The sequence below is a fragment of the Anolis carolinensis genome, chromosome 1 (genome assembly GCF_035594765.1).
Source record: "Anolis carolinensis isolate JA03-04 chromosome 1, rAnoCar3.1.pri, whole genome shotgun sequence".
NCBI lineage: Eukaryota > Metazoa > Chordata > Lepidosauria > Squamata > Dactyloidae > Anolis > Anolis carolinensis.
In genome coordinates this window covers 54906494-54927340 of record NC_085841.1, presented here as the reverse complement: position 1 = coordinate 54927340, position 20847 = coordinate 54906494, and the positions used below count along the sequence as shown (strand labels likewise).

General features: G+C 38.9%; 1 protein-coding gene across 1 annotated transcript in view; it reads right to left on the bottom strand.

Moving 5' to 3' along the window:
- Positions 1-20847, bottom strand: part of kif28 (Kinesin-like protein KIF28P) — a 48460-nt gene that overhangs the window by 2713 nt on the left and 24900 nt on the right. The window contains exons 11-21 of the mRNA XM_062968774.1: positions 20077-20198; positions 17612-17702; positions 13946-14000; positions 12574-12697; positions 11966-12110; positions 9538-9656; positions 8229-8336; positions 3753-4027; positions 2949-3083; positions 2087-2253; positions 706-812 (exon numbers count right to left, since the gene is read on the bottom strand). Coding sequence (XP_062824844.1) covers positions 706-812; positions 2087-2253; positions 2949-3083; positions 3753-4027; positions 8229-8336; positions 9538-9656; positions 11966-12110; positions 12574-12697; positions 13946-14000; positions 17612-17702; positions 20077-20198 — 1448 coding nt within the window. The remainder of the gene's footprint in view (positions 1-705; positions 813-2086; positions 2254-2948; positions 3084-3752; positions 4028-8228; positions 8337-9537; positions 9657-11965; positions 12111-12573; positions 12698-13945; positions 14001-17611; positions 17703-20076; positions 20199-20847) is intronic.

Sequence of the window (20847 nt, the reverse complement as noted above, 5' to 3'; positions counted from 1 at the left end):
ACCCACAGGTTGAGAACGACTGTCATAGAGAAAGGGATCAAAATTCACTTATCTTCGTTATTATAGTGAAGTTTCCAGTAGAAGTAAGATTCTCTTGTGTAGGAATAAAAACATGAACAGAGTGGCAGCAGCTGTTGCCCACAAAGTCATATACAAAAGACAATCACCCCAGAGAGCCTATCACTAGCTGGAGTATGACAAGCGTCTCTTAAGTTCCCTGCTGATCAATAGATGCCTTAACAATCTATGGACATATCTTATCAGTCTTTTCTTTCTTGTTGTTCACTCTGTTGCTTAAAGAGGCTTCTGGCCATAAGGCCCCATTTGCAAATTCATTCATTAATCTTTGTAAGTAGGAAACCTTCCTGGTAAGTTTCATAATAAATAAAGTTTCACAAATTGACTGAGAATGCTGACAATGCCACCCCCAATATTATGGTAAATTAACAAGGTAAGTAGGTAAGATATACCTAATTGAGGGCCTAATGAAACTGACTCACTTGTCCAAATGGACCTTCACCTTCATTGACAGAAACTGATCAAATTCAACATTTTATGATGGAATATAAAACCCAAAGTATTAAAAAGTGAAATGATTTAAAAAGTACCTGTCTCTCTCTCTCTCTCACACACACACACACATATATTCCATCCTGACTAAGACCTTTGATCCCTTGTATGCAAGAATGCAAGTAATGCACTCACCAAACCAGTGTAGTTCAGAGCCTCAGCTTTAGGATTATCAATGATAATAGTGCCCTCACCAGTGACTTCCATGAGTTCTTGATCTGAGTCCAGTTCTTCACATCCTTCTGCATTATTGGAAACATTTTGCACAGTTTAAGGATGTTTTCTCTTCCACATTTCTGTTGTATATCACGGTACTTATGAACCTTTGGTACCAGTGCCTCAATAAGGTTGCCATTAATTGTACAGATTGAATTATTTGGGTTGTTATTTCCACACTCTAGAAATTCATTTTGAGATGTTCACAAAACTATCTTCTAAAAGGGGACATCAGACCTCTGAATTCACTATCTAAGCTACAGGTCTATTCACCACTTCCCCCTTTGGCATCGCCTCCCTTACCTTGTCACTCAGTCTTTCCTGCTTCTGATATCTATAAGCCCCTGATGCCTAGGCATTATGTGCCATTGTGATACAAGTATTATGCAAGTATCCCAAGGAGACAGGAAATGACATCCCCTGGGAGCAGTTGGTGCACTGGATGTGGTATTGCTCAAGGGAGCTAGCTCAAACTGCTTCAGTTATAAGACAAGTCAAAGTTGTAGAAGTTGTGATGGTCTCCCACTGAATGAGCAAAAAGTTCAATAAAAGTTCAGTAGGCCAGGTGTTTGAAAGTATAGCAAAAGACTAGTGATAACTCCACTCAAACTAAAACCACTACTCCGCTTTTTCTATTAAAATTTAATGTGGTCATCTATATTACATAAATTGCTACTGAAGGATATTAAATTATGCAAAACAGTTAGACTCACAGGAGCCAGCAATACAAGATTAAAGCAGGGTGTTAAAAAGCTTCATGGCTTTGTTGGATCAAACAAAATTTGGCTGAAATTCTATACCTAACTGATCAAATGGGACAAAATTGATTTCACACGACTTCAACTGGCAAGAAATATTGGCCCAAATTCTGTTGTTCCTCCCGATCAGCGTAGCTCTAGTAAATCAATAGTTTTGATTTAATGGATTGACTCTAGTTGAGATTAATCTACAATAATTGATTGGGACAAATATGGCAACATTCTTCTCTAATACTCTAGAATAGGCATAGGAAATTAAGATGATACAGATGATAAAGGGAAGTAAATGGGCAGAAAGGGTTCTATTGTGGGTTCATACCCTTCCAAAATCTGGTTCATTTCACACGTACATAGTTGACCAAAATACATTGAACTGTTTTTTTTTAATGTTAGAAACTATCCCTGTTCTGTCAAAGCATTAAATCCAATGAATACATCTATTTATTTAACTGAAGAACACATGTATTTGTATTCCAACCCTTCAGATACAAACATTATGAAACCACATACATGATTTTACCACAATAAAGCAAACAAAATACCTTGAAGCCCCCACAAGTCAATTATTAAAGCATTTTTCTGCAGATAATTCAAAAAATCATGGGATGTCTTCATAGCTGAAAATCTGATTACTTCATCTATCTTCGGATTCACATTTCTCCAAGTAGGTTTTGTGTATAATGAGCAAGAGAGGTCATAAATTTTATATCTAAAAATGCAAAAAAAAATTCCACCCAACACTCAATTAAAATTAAGTTCGATCTCCAAAGAATTCAACTACATGTGCAAAACACAGACAGAATCTAATTAGAGTAACTGAATAATAAAATGGCCTCTGTTTGTGGAATGAGGAGGGGAGATTTCCATTCTCCACTGAAGCTCTCCAAGCAAGATGCTTCTATGCTGCAGAATTAATGCAGTTTGACGCCACTTTAACTGTCAGGACTCAATGCTATGTAATCATGGCAGTTGTAATTTATTGAGGCATTAACACGGTTGGGAAGAGAAGGCTACAGACCTTGTAAAATTACAGCTCCCATGATTCCATTGCATTGTCCATGGTAGATAAGTTGGTGTCAAACTATGTTAATTCTGCAGTGTAGTTGTACTCCCAGTTTCAACTTCCAGTCTCCATTAGGGGACTGCAGGAACCCTCCATAGCAAATCTGGGAGGTTGCAAAGATATGCTTATATTACAGACATATATTTCAGGAAATCATTTCTTTCTGGAGTTAATTTTCGTAGCCATAGTTTTTATAATTAAAATGTCACAATTTCAGCAACCCAAACAAGCCCAACACAAGAATAACTGTTTTCCTCAAACACTTTTATAACAGCTCTAATCTTTTTTCTTCAATGAGCAAAATGGAAACTATTCTACGGGAAGTTTTAAAATAACATTACCCAATCTGTATCCCTCTATGTGCCACTTCTTTAATCCATTTGATACCAAGGCACTGTAAAATGTGAATTTGGAAATCAATCCTTTTACCAAGCAACTCCAGAGGGTCAATAATCATGTCATCCTCTCCAAAGATTCTGATTAGGAGAGAAAATATTGATGAATCACAAGATGGCATTGAGAGTGACCTTGTTTCGGTGTAACATTAAAATGTTTGTGTTAATGTAATGTTAAACCAATAAAAAAGTTGAAATCAAGGCTTAGGATAGTATAAGCCCTGGGAAAATTGTATATCTGATATTTAAGGCCTTTCCTCAAACAAGCAAAAACTCAATTCTCTGGAAGTCACCAAGCGTCTAAAACAAGCTGCCGCTGTACTTTGTTTTACACCAAGCTCCATTTTTATAAGAACCAGACATAATCTGGTCACGTCCACTTTCCCAGAACAGGACCAGTGCAGACCACAGAATGGGTTTGTAAATAGGATAGTCATGAGACCAATTCCCATCATTTGTGTATGAAGAAACAGGTTAGCCAGGCCTGTACACAGAGAATACATTTGTGTTTTAAAGAAGTGTAAGGAAGTGAGAGAGATGCAACCAGTGCTGTGATCTCCATTGCTGTCCCTCATGCTCTACAGCAAATGGGCGAAAAGGAAGCAAACTGACACAAGAAGGAGCGGGAAAGCATAGTAGTTTCATCTTTCTTTCCATGCCTTGGGGCTTTGGAAGCTTAGATTCAGGCACAAATCCTGGTAGGCTTTTCTAAATTCTGTTTTTATTCCATCGTCAAAATAGCAGACTTACCTCCCATTTGGAGAACATGGGATTATATTAATTAGTATGATGGCCTCCTCCATTCCTTCAGAATTCAAGAGTTCTGTTTGTTCTTCGAGTTTCATACAGTAAGCAAGGGACTGGAGCCAGATATGGGCTGACCCTAAGTGAATTACTTCCACAGGATCCCAGAATGGATCACTCTCTTTGTCAACTTGCACATCTTCTCCATCTAAAAAGTACTGATAAAGCTCTTCCATTAAAAACTTCCTATTGATGAACTTGGGCTTTGACCAAATCCACACCTAGGAAAAATTAGAGTACTTTAAGACATTAAGTTCTTTCTCTTGTATTTGTATTAGACAAATATATATGCTATATGTTAAGATGCCTATCTCACCTCCAAATGAAAAATGACTAAAGAATTAATGCAAATTCCTAAAAAAACGGAGTTGAGTATTGCATATGATTTGGGCCAAGTAGAGGAAAAAGTGTAAATACCTTTGATAACTAGGTTTGGGGCTGTCAAGACCCAGGCTGCAGAGCACCAATAACCATGCGCAGAGACCAGAATCTATCTAATATCTTTATTAAAGGAATATATAAAGTCAATAAAAACAGGTGAAGAATAAAGTTCAGAAGTAGACCTTTCAGGAAAGGTCAAATATAGTCCAGGAAATTAATGTCCAATATGAGATATTAGAGTCCAAAGTTATAATCCAATAACCGAAACACACACTCTGCCGAGCAAAGTGTGGGGAAATGACAAGGTCCTTTAGTCCAATAGAGCTTGACAACAAGGCTGGAGAGCAAACTAGATTCTTGGCAAACAAGGCTTGATTCGAGGCAACAAGAAGCAGGAGACGAGAACAGGGTCCGTGGCGAGGTCCGTGGCAAGGTCCGGGGAACAAGGCAGGGTTAGGACAAGAACAAGGTCCTGGAAACAAGGAACAGGAGTAGCGTAGTCCACACACGATCTCACTCCCGAAGCTGACGAATTGACTCCGCAAGGATCTCCTTGCGGGTAAACACCTATATAGGATCTTGTTTTCCCGCCAAGGAACACTTTCCCTGGGGAACAAGAAGTGAAACCCATACTGTGTTCAGATGCATGACTCCTTAAGATTTCCCAAGGGAAACAGGCTTAATCAGCTAATTGTCTGGCAGCAATTCTGGCGCTTCTGCGATTCGCCTCCCTAGCGCCTCTATCTCGATTATAATTATCCCGGCGAGAAAACGGGGGAGATTTCTGCTCAAGGCTTGTTTGGCTGACTTCTTGTGGGCAAACATCTTGCAGGTGCAAGGGCTCCAATTCTGGCTGAAATGGTGGGAAACCCAAGTTTTCCTCTTCATCTGCCACAATAGTACTAGGAACGGGACTACATGGCCCATGAGTCATCACAGGGGCTTTCGTTTCAGAATGGATCTCATTAAAACTGGGACCAGTCATGACACATCATCTTGGAATGGAAAGCCCACTTTGTCTCAAAGCAGGCTTTTGCAGAAATGTACATCCTGCTTAATACAATCTTCTATTAACACAAAAATAGTGGTGTCACTAAGGTTGGTATTACCCAGTTGTGTCACTCTTATGGATCTCTTTCTGCACAAAACCATACAGAATAACCCTTAGTAATTTTTGTACTATGGACTTCTTCAGATTACACTGGGAAGTGTTTAGAAGTGTTCAGAAGAAGAGAGTTCAGTCTAACTCCATTCCGTAATAAAAAGGAGTTTTTCCTTACCTTACAATCACACTGTTTAGTGCACTTGTTGTCTTGCTTATTTTTCAATGAAGAGGCTTCCACACTGCAGACATTTGGCCCCACCCACTATCCCTCTCTCTGCTTTTTGGTACTTCAACTCCCACAATTCCCAACAGCCGAGAGGGAGAGAGAAGAGATGGGAGGGAATTCCATTTGGAACGGCAGCAGCAGTGGCTCAGCCGGTTTTTTGGACTACAACTCTCACAATTCCCAAAAGCAAAGAGGGAGGGAGGGAGAGAGAGAGAGAGATTGAGAGAGAGGGAGAGAGAAGGGATGGGAGGGAGGGAATCCCATTTGGAACGGCAGCAGCACTGCCCCCCCCCCCCCCAACACAGGACACAGACAAATCATGGAAGGAAGGAAAAAGGTACCCTAAAGGGCTATTTTATTTTTTTGCAAAGTAGAAGCGTTATGAGGTAGCTTACAGCCAAACCTTCCTGCTTGGGGAGCAAAAGGAAATGCCAGAAATAGCCCAAAAAAGTTTATTTTGACTCCTCCCACGAATTGGATGATCCTAACCTGAGAGCAACGAGTGCTACTTCATTCGAAATTTGGCAAAACATCCAGGGCCGGGCTGTGGCACAGCTGGCTAGTAACCAGCTGCAATAAATCACTACTGACCAAGAGGTCATGAGTTTGAAGCCCGGGTCGGGTTAAGCCCCCGACCATTAAATAGCCCGGCTTGCTGTTGACCTATGCAGCCCCGAAAGACAGTTGCATCTGTCAATTAGGGAAATTTAGGTACGCTTTATGCGGGAGGCTAATTTAACTAATTTACAACATCATAAAACTGCCAGCAAAACACGAGGAAAGGAATGAGGAAGTATAGCCACTAGTGGACAGTGAAGCAACAGCTCCCCCTGTGGCCGGAATCGTGAAGCTGGAAAAAAATGTTAAATGCCTCTGTGTCTGTCTATATATGTTGTTTGTCTGTTGGCATTTAATGTTTGCCATATATGTGTTCATTGTAATCCGCCCTGAATCCCCTTCGCGGTGAGAAGGGCGGAATATAAATACTGTAAATAAAAATAAATAAATAAACAAACAAACAAACATCCGGAGTCTTGAGAAAAAGCCATTTCCTCACCTCTTCCTGATACGTTGGGAAAAAATGCTGCCCTCAACATTTAAAAGACTAAAAAAAAAAACCTGGTCTCTTTAACCAAAACGAATGTAGTGGACCCACAGAATACCAGATTTTAAGTGTAGAACTCAGTGGAATCTAAGTTATGTGATGAAGTGGTATGTTACATGTAAATCATTACTTGTAAAGGCATGGGCAATACTTTCCATTCCTTCCTACAGCTATATATGACCCAGTATATATGACACAGGTGTCTCCGAAGAGCCTAAAAACCTGGCTCTTCACACAGGCCTTTGGTTAAAGACTGTCCATCCCCATAATAATCATGTTCCTCGACCTTTTTTTGCACTGGTTGCACTTCTCCTGGTCAACTTGACATTAGCTCAGGGCTCCTCCCATCCCAAATTGACTTTAAATACTCTGATTTCTCTTGAGATCGTATAAATCTTTCGCTTTTTCCCAAATTGACTTTAAAACGAATTTGCTGCACTTTATCTGTTATCTTGAGTTTACAACTTATAATGAGCACTTTAGCTTATCTATTACTGTCACCTCACTGGTTTTAATTCTATGTTTTATTAAGCGTGTTTTTATTTCATAGGTTAAGGTTTAGATTTTATAATGTTTTTGTTTTTTTCTATTGATGTATTGTATATTGTTATTGTTTTTATTTGATATTTCTGTGAGCCGCCCCGAGTCCCCTTCGGGGGAGATGGAGGCGGGATATAAAAAGCTTATTACAGTAGAGTCTCACTTATCCAAGCTAAACAGGCCGGCAGAAGCTTGGATAAGCGAATAACTTGGATGATAAGGAGGGATTAAGGAAAAGTCTATTAAACATCAAATTAGGTTATGATTTTACAAATTAAGCACCAAAACTTCATGTTATACAACAAATTTGACAGAAAAAGTAGTTCAATACCCAGTAATGTTATGTTGTAATTACTGTATTTACGAATTTAGCACCAAAATATCACGATATATTGAAAACATTGACTACAAAAATGGCTTGGATTATCCAGAGGCTTGGATAAGCGAGGCTTGGATTAGTGAGACTCTACTGTATTATTATTATTATTATTATTATTATTATTATTATTATTATCATCCTCATTGCAACCTGGCAAAAATAGGGTGGAATGGGCGCGGGCTCATCCACAGGCGAGTCTTCACTACACCATTCAGTTGGTCATCATGACTGCGGCCCACATCCTCAGCAGCAATGATTGCAATGTTACCACCTTAGGTCCTAGAAACAGCTGCAAGCATTAAATTTTGTTACTTCTTTGTCATCAGATCAATGCAATAACCAATAATGGCAGTTCTGACTGAAGTGTATATGCATTAGAAAGTTTAAATAGTAAATTAGCATAAAGGTTTCGGTACCTTGTGTGTATAATGATACATTATACATACAAGGATACATTCGTACTTTACATGTAAGCTGTCTTTACAAAAATATTTTTGTGGTTTAACTAACTACAGAAATATCTTTATTAAAAACAACACATTTCTGCTGAAACACCACATAAAAATGTTATAATCCTTTTGACATCACGTCCTTTGATGTTGTCACCCAGGCATGGCTTGTAACCCCATAAGTCCCTAATGATACCATTGGACAAAAAAGCAGAATAAATAGCTGAACCTTTTTACCTGGTTAGTAACTTTGTTTGATACTTTCACTATGACCTCTTTTTGCAGGTCGTAGCCTCTTGAGTCAGAAGATGCCAAGTTTTTCACTTTCAATTCCATCTCTAAATCCTGTTGAAGAAATGGTCTTGTTTTGTAACCTGTCATCCAGTTTAGAAAGCCATCATATTCAAACGCATTGTAATTGCAAAGTCATTAGGAATAGCAACATGGAGACTTTGCTTACTGCTTACAGTTCAAACTTATTGTGCCAAATTCCTATGAAATAAAGTTGTTAACAGCTTTTATTTAAGATGTCTGAAGAGTTGCTGTCCCATTTCTATTTTAATTTTCCTTTCTATAAGAGACAAAATCTGAACTGTTGATGTTTCACATATTTGCGATTTGTTTCTCCCACAAACTCCCAAAATCAACTATAAAAGCATAAATCTATGATATTAGACCACATGGAATAACCTAGAATTTGAAAATAGTAACCAACTATGTAGATAGTATAATGTATACTGGGCATGTTATTTTTGTGGTCTGCAATACAGAGATGTTGTAGTCTGCAATAGATAGATGCACTTCTAGTTGGAGAATCACAGACATATTGGTTAAAACAATAAGGGACACTGAATACATTCTACTAAACCTTGAATGCAGTCTTGCTCCACACTCATCTGATTTCAACAACCAATGGCTTTAGTATCCAGTTGTTTTATGTGTCTTTCCTTTAGAAACCCTGTCATAGGGGTTTTCCTGAAATATTGATTCTTAATGTTTTCCTCAACCTCTGACGATGCCTGCCATAGATGTGGGCGAAACATAAGGAGAGAATACTTCTAGAACATGGCCATACAGCTCATAAGACTCACAACAACCCAGTTTTCTTCTTAATTTAAGGGAGTGTGATTTGATTGAAATCGCTCAGTGCATTCAAAGTCCTGCTTAGTCATGGAAACCTACTGGTTGATTTCAGTGAAATCACACTTCCTTACGGTAAGAAAAAATATGGTTAAATATTTCAAAGAAAACCTGCTGGATTTGCAGAATCTCTATCCAACACTTAAACTATTACTCCACAGTGATCTTAAATACAGCACTTTTTTGTTGTAATAGTCACCCATTTTAGATTCTCCATAACATCAAGTTCACTGTGAGTGCTGAAGGAAAAGTAATCTGCCTTGAAGAAAGACAAATATGTTTCTCATATACCTTTAATTTGGATTCCCAGAATGAATAATATTGCATGCACTATGAGATGTGCTTCATATACAGACTAACTCCAGCCATGCAGTAAACCATGAGATATGTACTCATTCGAACATACCTTCTTCAGTTCCACACTCATCTGATTTGCTTCAGCAACCAGGGGCATTAACTTAAGATAATCATGGAAGACAGCAAGGACACTGGGATCTGGCTTGCCATCCTTCCTATTTGCAGAACCTTTGAGAACGGAAACATAGTGTTAATTCCAAACAAGCAAAACTTTCATTATTATAGACGTATTATTTATTCATTTTATTCTTTCATTTATATCCATCCTTTCCCCTAGTAATGGAACTCAAAGCACCTTACCAATTATTAATATAAAATAGATTAAAATGATGCAAAAACAGTAATAAACATTTACAATGAATAAAGTTACCATCATTAAAATACCATATTAAAAAGGAGAGGAAGAAGGGAGTCATTCTGGTTTCCCTAAGGAATGAATTCCAAAGTTTAAGAGAAGCCACCATGTCAAGAGTCAGACGCCAATTAGCGAACAAAAATAGAGTTTATTCAGCAGATAAGCCAAAAAGTAATGTTAACACAGAAAAAACCTTGAAACACTTCACTATCAGTGCTTCAAGAGCAGTTCAAACAAAAGTATAATTCAGCAACACAAGCAGGTAAAAACAAAGCTAAACAAACTTACTGCAAACTACACTTTCTGAGTCCAAGCCCTGCCAGCTGGCTCTGTAGTTTTCAAAGGAACAGTTCCCAAAAGAAAACACCAAATTGGTCAGGAAACAAACAAACAAACTAAGAATGCAGTAGACTGCTTCCACAATGTGGATAAAGCCGAAGGCTCCAAAAGGATGGTGAAAAGACGTTGTCCGGGATTCCAAGGTCAGGTCAGGAGATAACAGCGGTGTCCAAAGAGCAAGCCAGGAGTCAAAAGCCGATAGTAGTCATCAATCACAGGGCGAAGGCAGTAGCAAGGTCAAATTCCGGTCCAAGGTCTGAAGAGGGTGCAGTCATCCAAAACAGGTCCACAATAAGACACAGCGAGAGCCAAGCTAGGTGATAACAGCAGATTCAAATCATAGTCCAAGTCCAGTCTTCATGGAAACACAGAGATCCCAATGGTGCCTCAGCAACACCTTGCCACACGCAAAGTGCAGTGGCCAAACATTCCCATTTTATTCCCCTTCCTCCTGGGTGACCAAACACTCACACCCAAACACCAGGTGTCCCAAATCTACTCAGAGTCTGAGCTCCACACAGCTAGAGCTCGTGGATCTGGAGTACCTAGCAATTCGTCGGAGTCCCAATCATCCTGCCCACACTTAGCCCCATGAACACTTAAAGAACCATCCTCCCTTCTCCAAGCATCCCAATTGGGATCAGCTCCTGCAGAAACCCCAGGTTCAGAAGTATCCATAGACCCCAAATCCCCAGACATCTCCGGTGGCTGTGCCCATTCAGTGCCCGCTTCCCCAGCCACCACCTGTTCCTCAGCATCCATCTCCCCATCTGAATCTTCCTCAGAAGATCCCCCATATAACTCTCTAAGTCGCTTCCTGCGCAACTCCTCCAGTGAACCCTCATCACGAGGGTTTTTTCTTCCTCTTCGAATTCCATCCCCATCAACCATAATCCCCGAAGGCGCAGTCACAACACACCAAGAAGACTTTCTTCCCTGTTTTCACCAGACAAGTCTAAGAAGGTGGTGGGATAGGGAGAAGGGCCTCTCCTGAAGATCTCAGAACTTTGAAGGAGTAGATCAGTGGTTCTCAACCTGTGGGTCCCCAGGTGTTTTGGCCTATAACTCGCAGAAATCCCATCCAGGTTGAGAACCATTGGACTAGATTTACCTGTTTGAGCCCATTAAATAGCCCAGACCTAAATCATATATGTGTTTTGAATGTGTTGTGGCAACACTAACAGAGATTCTGTGGCACCTTAATTGCTTACAGATTTACTACGACCTACGCTTTCATGAAGCCTACTGCATTATAGTCATGAAGTCTTCCTGAGAATTTGAGGTATATATGTGATTACATATAATTCGGAGTGAGTTTGTAGTCAATAAGGCCAGAAACTATTGTCAATACTCATGATGTTAAGCTTTCTCATTGTCATTACTTTGTGTTGGATTTCTTTTCAGCCTAGTTTTTATCATCCCACTCTCAATCACATGTTTGTTATTGTGCATGTTGTGGTGGTTAGTTATCAAGTAAATGGCATATTGGATTTTGTCCATGGTGTGATAGAATCCCCAAAGCATTGGCACACATGGGACCCTATGAAACAAAAAAACAAGCACTTGCACCCCCATATTTTTCAATGTTCAAGGTGTCCTGGGATATCACAGTAGTACAGTTAATGACAAAACATTTCCCAACTCCATAAGATTACTAACAATTGTACACTTGTATAATTTACTTGGTTATCAAGTTGTTATTAACACATCTTCAACAACAAACATATCAGGAACAACAAATCTATAAAAGTAGAAGTGTACCATCACCACAATGCTTACTTACTAAGTGTATCTACACTGAAACCTTCTGCAGCTGCCAGCTCTGACTGAACAAAATCATAATCATATCTGCTCAGATCCTCCCTGGTGCGATCAGTAGGAGGACCAATGTAGAGGTAGGCATTGTTAGATCCCAAGATAATACGATCCTGAGGGAACAAGTACATCGTGCTGGCTGAAATTATTTGCATTCTATTGCATTGAGTGTAATAACCATTTGTATTTCAAGTGTCTGAAAGTTGAAGTCAGAAATTTGGCAAAGATTGGTTGTTACAAGAATACTATGCTGCTTTAGTTTATGTGTTTCTTTAGAATATACTGCAGAGAGTTCTAGATTCCTTCCCAGCCCCCCCCCCTCTCTCTCTGTTAGCTTTCTCAGTTCCTCTCAAATGATGCCAGGTTCCTTTTAGTACTCCAGATAGGAAAAATAATTGTAGGTTGATTATGAGGAAACCATTAACATCTCTGTAATGGCAATAACTCAGTGGATCAGGACATAATGTAATAGTCTTTTTTCCCTTCTAGCATGCTTGCTTAATGAAATAAAGTGGGAAACACAAGAAACCAGGGGAAACTTGTAAACAAATTAATTCCAACTAATAACTAACTTACCAGATGTTGTAGTTTGGTTTTTACAACAATGGGGACCCCATTGACAATGACTTTACACTTATCCTGAGGAGTTATTGTAACTTTGCCATCAGCATTTGAAAATGTTGCATGCTTATCCAAAATGCTGAAATAGAGGAAAACAAAGAAATTTTTTAACTCCCATTATAAACATTTTAATCCCCTTACCTGACGTGAAAATGTGTTTTAATTTTGTGTTGTCAAAGGCTTTCATGGCTGGAATCATAGGGTTGTTGTGTGTTTTTTGGGCTGTGTGGCCATGTTCCAGAAGTATTCTCTCCTGATGTTTCACCCACATCTATGGCAGGTATCCTCAGAAGTTGTGTGGTATATCAACATACCTCACAACCTCTGAGGATGCCTGCCATAGATGTGGACGAAACGTCAGGAGAGAATACTTCTGGAACATGGCCATACAGCCCGAAAAACACACTACAACCCTGTTTTAATTTAGTAAATAAATAAACACTTTATTTATAGGCCACCCTATCTCCCCGGGGGGACTCTGAGCAGCTGAGTCCCCCTGGCCAGAGCTCAAGAGAGAGAGAGAAATGGGTGACACAGCTCCTAGATCCTGGGAGCAAAAGACCAAACTATTCTTTTTCTTTCTGGGCACTGCATATTAGAAAGGAGTAGTAATAATATACAAGGCATTCATAGAGGGATACTCAGATGATTTAAAGGCCAACCTGGTGGGAAGGGTCCAAAGCGTCACTGAGCCCATACCTTGAACACAGAAAACTCCAAGTTCATTTACAATTAAAGAGTCCACATTTGAAGAAGTTTGGGGTGGGCAACTTTGGTAGATCCAAGGGACAATTTTTTATCTCTGGGACCTTCTGTAGGCTGCATGGGCTGCATAAATTGGGATTTTGGTGGGAAATCCATGTCTGGTTTTGACAAACAAATGGCACAGGGGGAACGGGGGGGTCCCCCATATGATAAGGTCCAATGAGTTTAGAAAACTCATGTATAGGAAGGACAATATTACCTAAAAAAGCCTTCCCCCATGTGGTGCCAACCATGCATTTTTATCAGAAGTCCCATAATCTCCAGTAGCACATATAGTACAAGAAAAGAGCAAATGGTCTGAAAAAAGCTAGGTGGAATTATTAAAAACCAAAACTACAAATAAATATTTGATTAGATTATCTTGTAGAGTTCTTTTATCCTAGTAAAGTGACAAAGAGTGAAAGTAATTTCAGGGAGCTCCAGAATGATGAATATTTCTTACATTCCCTTTAATCTCCTGCCCTACTATTGATTTGGAAATAAAGCTAAGCCAAATTACCATGTGGCCCTTGCAATTTTCCTGGTAATAAAGGACAGAAAAGCAATGAGTTCATATACATACCCCAGACCTCTCAGAATTATTGCATTTGAGGGTGACTGACCAACATCAGAAGAACCTGAACAAAAAGAATGTGTTGTATAAAAATACCTTTCTTCTTTGCCTTCATATGAAAAGCTATAGCAGCACAGATCTTCCTAATCAATTTGGTATTCTTTCTAGAAACAGTTGTACTGACCTCCATTGCTCCCAGTCTACAGTATAGACTACTGGTGGGAGACTATCAGCCAATGTGCTTCACAGATAGCTAAAATCAGATGGTAAGTTAGGTTAGCAAAGGTTTGGGAGTGGGGACGAAGCCAATAGCACCAAACCACCACCTAATCTTCAGCATTTGGTAAACTAGCTTTTCTCCAAATGATTTATTTAGCTTTTATTAATATTATAATATACTAGCTGTGCCCGGCCACGTGTTGCTGTGGCGAAGTCTGGTGGCATGGGAAATAAAGTATTGAGGAATTGGTGGTAGTTAAGGTAAAGGGTAAACGTTTTCCTCTGACATTAAGCCCAGTCATGTCTGATTCTGGGGGTTGGTGCTCATCTCCATTTCTAAGCCCAAGAGCCGGCGTTGTCCGTAGACTCCTCCAAGGTCATGTGGGATGACTGCATGGAGCGGCGTTACCTTCCCACCGGAGCAGTGCCTATTGATGCACTCACATTTGCATGTTTTTGAACTTCTGGGTTGGCAGAAGCTGGGGCTAACAGTGGGGGTTCTCTCCATTCCCCCAATTCAAACCTGCAGCCTTTCGGTCCAGAAGTTCAGCAGCTCAGCGCTTTAACACGCTGAGCCATCAAGGGATATTATTTCCTAAAGGTTGTGAATATACAATATTTCTGATTGGTTGTTTTTGTCTGTTGGAGGCAAGTATGAATGCTGCAATTAGGAAAAATGATTAGGATGTAATGGCCTTGCAGCTTTAAAGCCTGGCTGTTTCCTCCCTGAGTGAATTTTTTGTTGGGAGGTGTTAGCTGGCCCTGATTGTTTCCTGTCTGGAATTCCCTTGTTTTCAGAGTGGTGTTGTTTGTGATATTTTATGTGCTTCTACTGTCTGTGGCCCTGAGAAAACAGAGGATTTGCCAGACTTTGATGATGGGAATACTTTGTTGGGAGGTGTTAGCTGGCCCTGATTGTTTCCTGTGTGGAATTCCCCTGTTTATTTACTGTCCTGGTTTTAGAGATTATATTGTTCTGCATTATTCTATCCCAGTAATTATTTCATATTAAAGTAGAATCTCACTTATCCAACATTTGCTTATACAATGTTCTGGGTTATCCAACGCAGTCTGCCTTTTCATAATCAATGTTTTTGCAGTCAGTGTTTTAAATTCACTGCGATATTTTAGTGGTAAATTTGTAAATACAGTACAGTAGAGTCTCACTTATCCAACATAAATGGGCCGGCAGAATGTTGGATAAGCGAATATGTTGGATAATAAGGAGGGATTAAGGTTAAGCCTATTAAACATCAAATTAAGTTATGATTTTACAAATTAAGCACCAAAACATCATGTTAGACAACAAATTTGTCAGAAAAAGTAGTTCAGTACACAGTAATGCTATGTAGTCATTACTGTATTTATGAATTTAGCACCAAAATATCACGATATATTGAAAGCATTGACTACAAAAATGCGTTGGATAATCCAGAACGTTGGATAAGCGAGTGTTGGATAAGTGAGACTCTACTGTAATTACTACATAGCATTACTGCGCATGGAACTACTTTTTCTGTCAAATTTGTTGTATAATATGTTAATTTGTATAACGATTACCTAATTTGATGTTTAATCGGCTTTTCCTGAATCCCTTCTTATTATCCAACATATTCACTTATCCTGCCGGCCTGTTTATGTTGGATAAGTGAGACTCTACTCTATATTGATAATCTTATATTATCTGCTTAGAACTGGATTATATGAGGCCCCTTCTACACAGCTGTATAGAATGCACACTGAAGTGGATTATATGGCAGTGTGGAGTCAAGATAATCCAGTGCAAAGCAGATAATATAAGATGATAAATGGGTTATATAGCTGTGTGGAAGGGCCTTGAGTCTACACTGCTATATAATCCAGTGCAAATTAGATAATCTGTGGAAGAATCCTAAGTGAGGCCTAAATCTGCCTGTCCCCTAACTGAAGCCTGGCTGTCCCTTGGCTGGTTGCTAGGAGACCAAGTGGGCAGAGATTAGCCCTCTAAACTGGCAGCAATTGGATAAAAAAAATTATTGCTCTCCCTCTAATTAGGACTTTATTTTTCTTTTCTTTTTGTTGTATCAACCTAGAGACGTGGATGATGGGTTGTGTTGTCAAATTTCGAGGTTGGGGGGCCTGTACTTTTGTTGTTTTGTGAGTCGCCGTGATGCCATCACTCTTTTATATATATAGATAATATATAAGAGCCTGAAAACCTGGCTCTTCAAACAGGCCTTTGAAGAAGTACTGCCCACTGTTTGCTAAACCCTGGTACTAGCGGGTTCTTCTGACCAGTTGTTGGTTAACTCCTTGACATAGCCTCAGTGTTCACCCCAGTTTAAGGCTTTTCCCATGACGTTGTAGCACCTTAATCTTCCTTCTTGTTTACAAGTTCCACTCAGTGCACTTTGCCCAGCTCATTTTATGTTTTTATTGCTGTGTTTGTCATGTGTTTTATAATGATCGTGATTTTTAATACCTTTTAAATTTACTTGTGTGTTTTTGTAAAACCGTATACTGTATGCTGGTTTTATATCTGTAAGCTGCCCCGAGTCCCTCTGGGGAGATGGTGGCGGGGTACAAAAATAAAATAATAATAATAATTATTATTATTAATACTGTAATATTTTATAAATATGTAACAGAATATTATCTTTGTTTTGCTTATACAAGGCCTGATTAAGTGCCTCATCACACTAGAGCATGAATCCACTTCAAATCCCCTTTCTACCTCCTGCAGAATTCTGGGCTTTGTGGTTTGGTGAGGCCCAGGACCTGTCTGGCTGAGATGTTTAAAGCCCCCTCTCTAAAGTGGATTTAAAGTGGATACAAGCTCTAGTACAATGAGGTCCTTACACATGAAAAATTAATGATGAAACCACTTTGTGTGGGCTATAGTCAGCTGACTGGGAGTATATATAAGTGTAATATACAACTTCAGAAAATATGTCCCTTGACTAAAATACATTTCACCCTTTCCTAGGCCACTGTCACATTTTGTAAGAGTCTTTGGCATGTTTTAATACAATTTCAGAATGGAAGAAAATAATCTTGAAAGAATGCACATTCTTGCCATTTTTGTTCACATTTCAGACACAGAAAAAGAACAGACATGTAACTGCATGGAATTCCTGTTTGACAGACGTTGGACTGGATGGCCCTTGTGGTCTCTCCATGATTCTATGAGCCATTCCCAGATGATTAAACACTGTTGTCCTCAAATCACAATCTGATTCATGGAGGAACAGCAATCTTGGCAGGGCAGCTCTGCGGTAAGGCAATAAACTGTCTTGATAACCAGTGTGGTGTGGTGGTTAAGAGTGGGATGTGGGAACTTGTAACTTGTTAGATGGTAGGCTCATTGTCTCTTTTACTTAGGTTGCACTGAATGCAATTGTTTACATGGATGATCTTTAATAATTGTATAACAAACCCTTCATTTCAGCAACAAACAGGCTTTACTTAAAATAATACCTTTTTGAACAAAATACTTGAGAACTCCTGAAAGTTGAGGGTCTTCATTGATATTCACAATATAAGGAAATGTTTCCATCATCCATCTCTCCTGTGGAAGAATTCATTAAACCTCATTTCAGCCCATTGGCTCATCAATACTGTGGCTGGGATGGGTGAGTCTCAGGCTTGCAGGATCTATAATTTTTGTTCCTGAGTTATAAATGTCATTTCCTAATTGGTTCTATCATAAAAACATGGGGGGAAAAATCATCATCCTGCAGCACATTTTGCTTTAGTTTTTTCAACTAATTCAACATATTTTGTGGCAGCCACAAAACTAATTTTCTGGAATATATCAACTAATTTTCTGGAATATATCAACTACTTTCAAAGCAAGTACTGCACAATTAAACTGGAAATAACACTTTCAAACCAGGCACAGATTTTTTTTCAAATATTGTTACATAGTGTTATATTTGGTTTGGTTTTACTTTTTTTTTTAATCCACAGGTTCAATCTAGCTTCAACTGGAGCTTGATGCAGAAGATACAGAATTAGAATTAAAGAATTCTAGGACCAGCAATTTGTGCTGAGTGAAAAACTGAACAGAATTCGCACTACTTTACCAAAGGATTAAGAAAGAAACACAGCTGGTCTTTCACAGATTTTTACCCTGATGAAAAATCTAGGTAAGTGTACATAGGTACATGTGAGGACATTAACTTATTTATTTATTTACAGTATTTATATTCCACCCTTCTCACCCTGAAGGGGACTCAAGGCGGATCACAGAACATACATATGTGGCAAACATTCAATGCCATTTTAAATTAGGCATACAATTATACATAGATAAGAGGTATATGTGTTGGCTTTCCCCATCTTTTCGGCATCTTGGAAAGTGTTGTGCTCGATTCCAGTCATGGGGGCGGGGGGCGGGGTGTGTGCTGTCACTCCATCTCCCTGCCGAAGAAAGTTTGTAACTTCCTCCTTTGGATTGAATTGCCAGCATTCCTTCTGGATGCCTCAGAATACCTCCCCAGCTCTTTTATGAGTGGTACCTATTTATCTAATCGCATTTTTGTTTTCAAACTGCTAGGTGGGTGGAAGCTGGGCTAAAGGCTAAGAGCTCACCCTGAACCGGCTTTGAATGACAGCCTTTCAACTGACAAGATTGACTATAGCTGGTGTTTAACCTGCTGTGCTAAAGCTGGCCCCTAACTTATTCATATTAAAATATTATTAATTCCTTATATCAAAGGATTACAAGATAGCATACAATAAAATCAGGATATAATTATTCAATTTTATCTGAAATTCTGTAATGTAATCATTTCTTTTATTCCATTTTTCATTAACCTATCCCTATGGGTGGGCAAATTCATGTGCAACTTGGTTAGTTATTATCAAACTATACTACACCAAAAGGCATGGGCTTTATTTTTGCAGGTAGTCAGATTTCCATATCCACAGATTCTGTATCTACAGATTCATTCCTCTATGACTTGATTTTTTAAAATTCCACAAAGCAAAGCTTGAATTTGCCATTTTACACAGGGGACACCATTTTACTATGTGATTGTAAATAATGGAACTTGATCATCCATGTACCTATTTTGCTATCCACGGCAGGTCCTGGAACCAAACCCTAGCAGATGCCAGGGGCCTGTTCCATTAATGAGAGAAAGTTCCTTGTTCTATGCAATTGAATATTCCCAGACCCGGGTTTTCCATTTGTTTCCGTCTGTCCTCAACACTATATTTCTACAGCACAGATATCACAACTTCTAATTGCACAAAGTATAACATTTTATATGTAACAAAATGGGCTTGGATAACACATCTGTTATTATGGAGGTTATATTGAGGCACGTAGATGAATAGTATCAGAAGCATCCATTGCTCATCAATCTAATAAAGTCATGTAAGCAGAGCGATCTAACTTGTACACAAATCTCTCCTGTCCCCTGACCCCCAGAAAGAACAGCTCTCTCTTGTTTGTTTTAACAAGGAAAAATAGTGAGAACAAGGGCAAAAATTGCATAGAGATCACCAAATAAATGCCATTTTGCTCTGGTAATCATATTAGCCAGGTATAGTTCTAACACAATTTATTTTTAATGAGAACAAGTACAAGACTTTAACAGGCATCTCTAAACATTTTGCTCTGGTAATCATATTAACCAAGCATAATTCTAATAAAATATACAAATAAATTTAAAACATATTTTTAAAACAAAACAACTACCCAATTGGATCAAAATATAATTTAGTCCAGAATATTTCTCCCATATTTCTAGGGGTTCTTCTAAAATTCTCCCCTAAAAATGATGAGTCTGAAATCCCCTACATTTCCCAGGAAGCATAATTAATAATCATGGTGATAGATGTTGAGGTCTAACACATCTGGAGATCACCAGCTTGGTCTTGGTTGAGCTATAAAATTGATGGAGTTGGACAGAAAGCAATCCAGCACTTCTGACCTGAGTGACTGCGGCATATTGCTGCTCCCATTCTTTCCGGGCTTCTTCCAGCCGATATTCCCAAGTGGCTTGAATGGCTTGAATCCTCAGTTCATTTTCAGCAAGTAAACAACGAAGCTCTTCTGGAAAGAGTGAAAAAACTGATCTTGAGGCAAATGTCCATACTGCTAAATAAAAGGAAAGGGCTGGGAATAATGATGCATTTCCAATGGCAGAAGCCAAGATAATCAAGTAGCATATGTATTTCAAATACTAAAAGTTTAATAACATCTTTTTCATACTTGTTTTTGATGCTCAAGAAAATAGTATTCATTTGAATTGATGGAAGAAAATTTCTGATTGAATATTAGAAAGAAGTTCCTGACAATAACTAATTCTATAGTGGAATAAACTATTTTTAACACACACATAATACAGACACACATACTGTATTGCTAAACTTTTCCAAGGAGGTAGTCTATATCTTATTCCTCTTCTTTCTAACTTAATACCCTGTATAATTTCAATAATCATTCACTGAATTCTGATAAGATATCAGTTGGCCTGCCTCCCTCCCGGTCTTCTGCAATATCATATTCTACTATCCTTTCATGAAAAATGCTCCCAAATTCAGAGATTTGGTGAGCAAGTCTGCAGGTGAAGGGCAATGGAAATCAGGTAAGCTCACCATGCAAGGGATAATGTCATGTGCAGGCTGCGCATCCCATATCCAAAATTCAAAATTATCCAAAATCTGAAATTGTCCACATGGATGGCTGTGATTGTCATGAT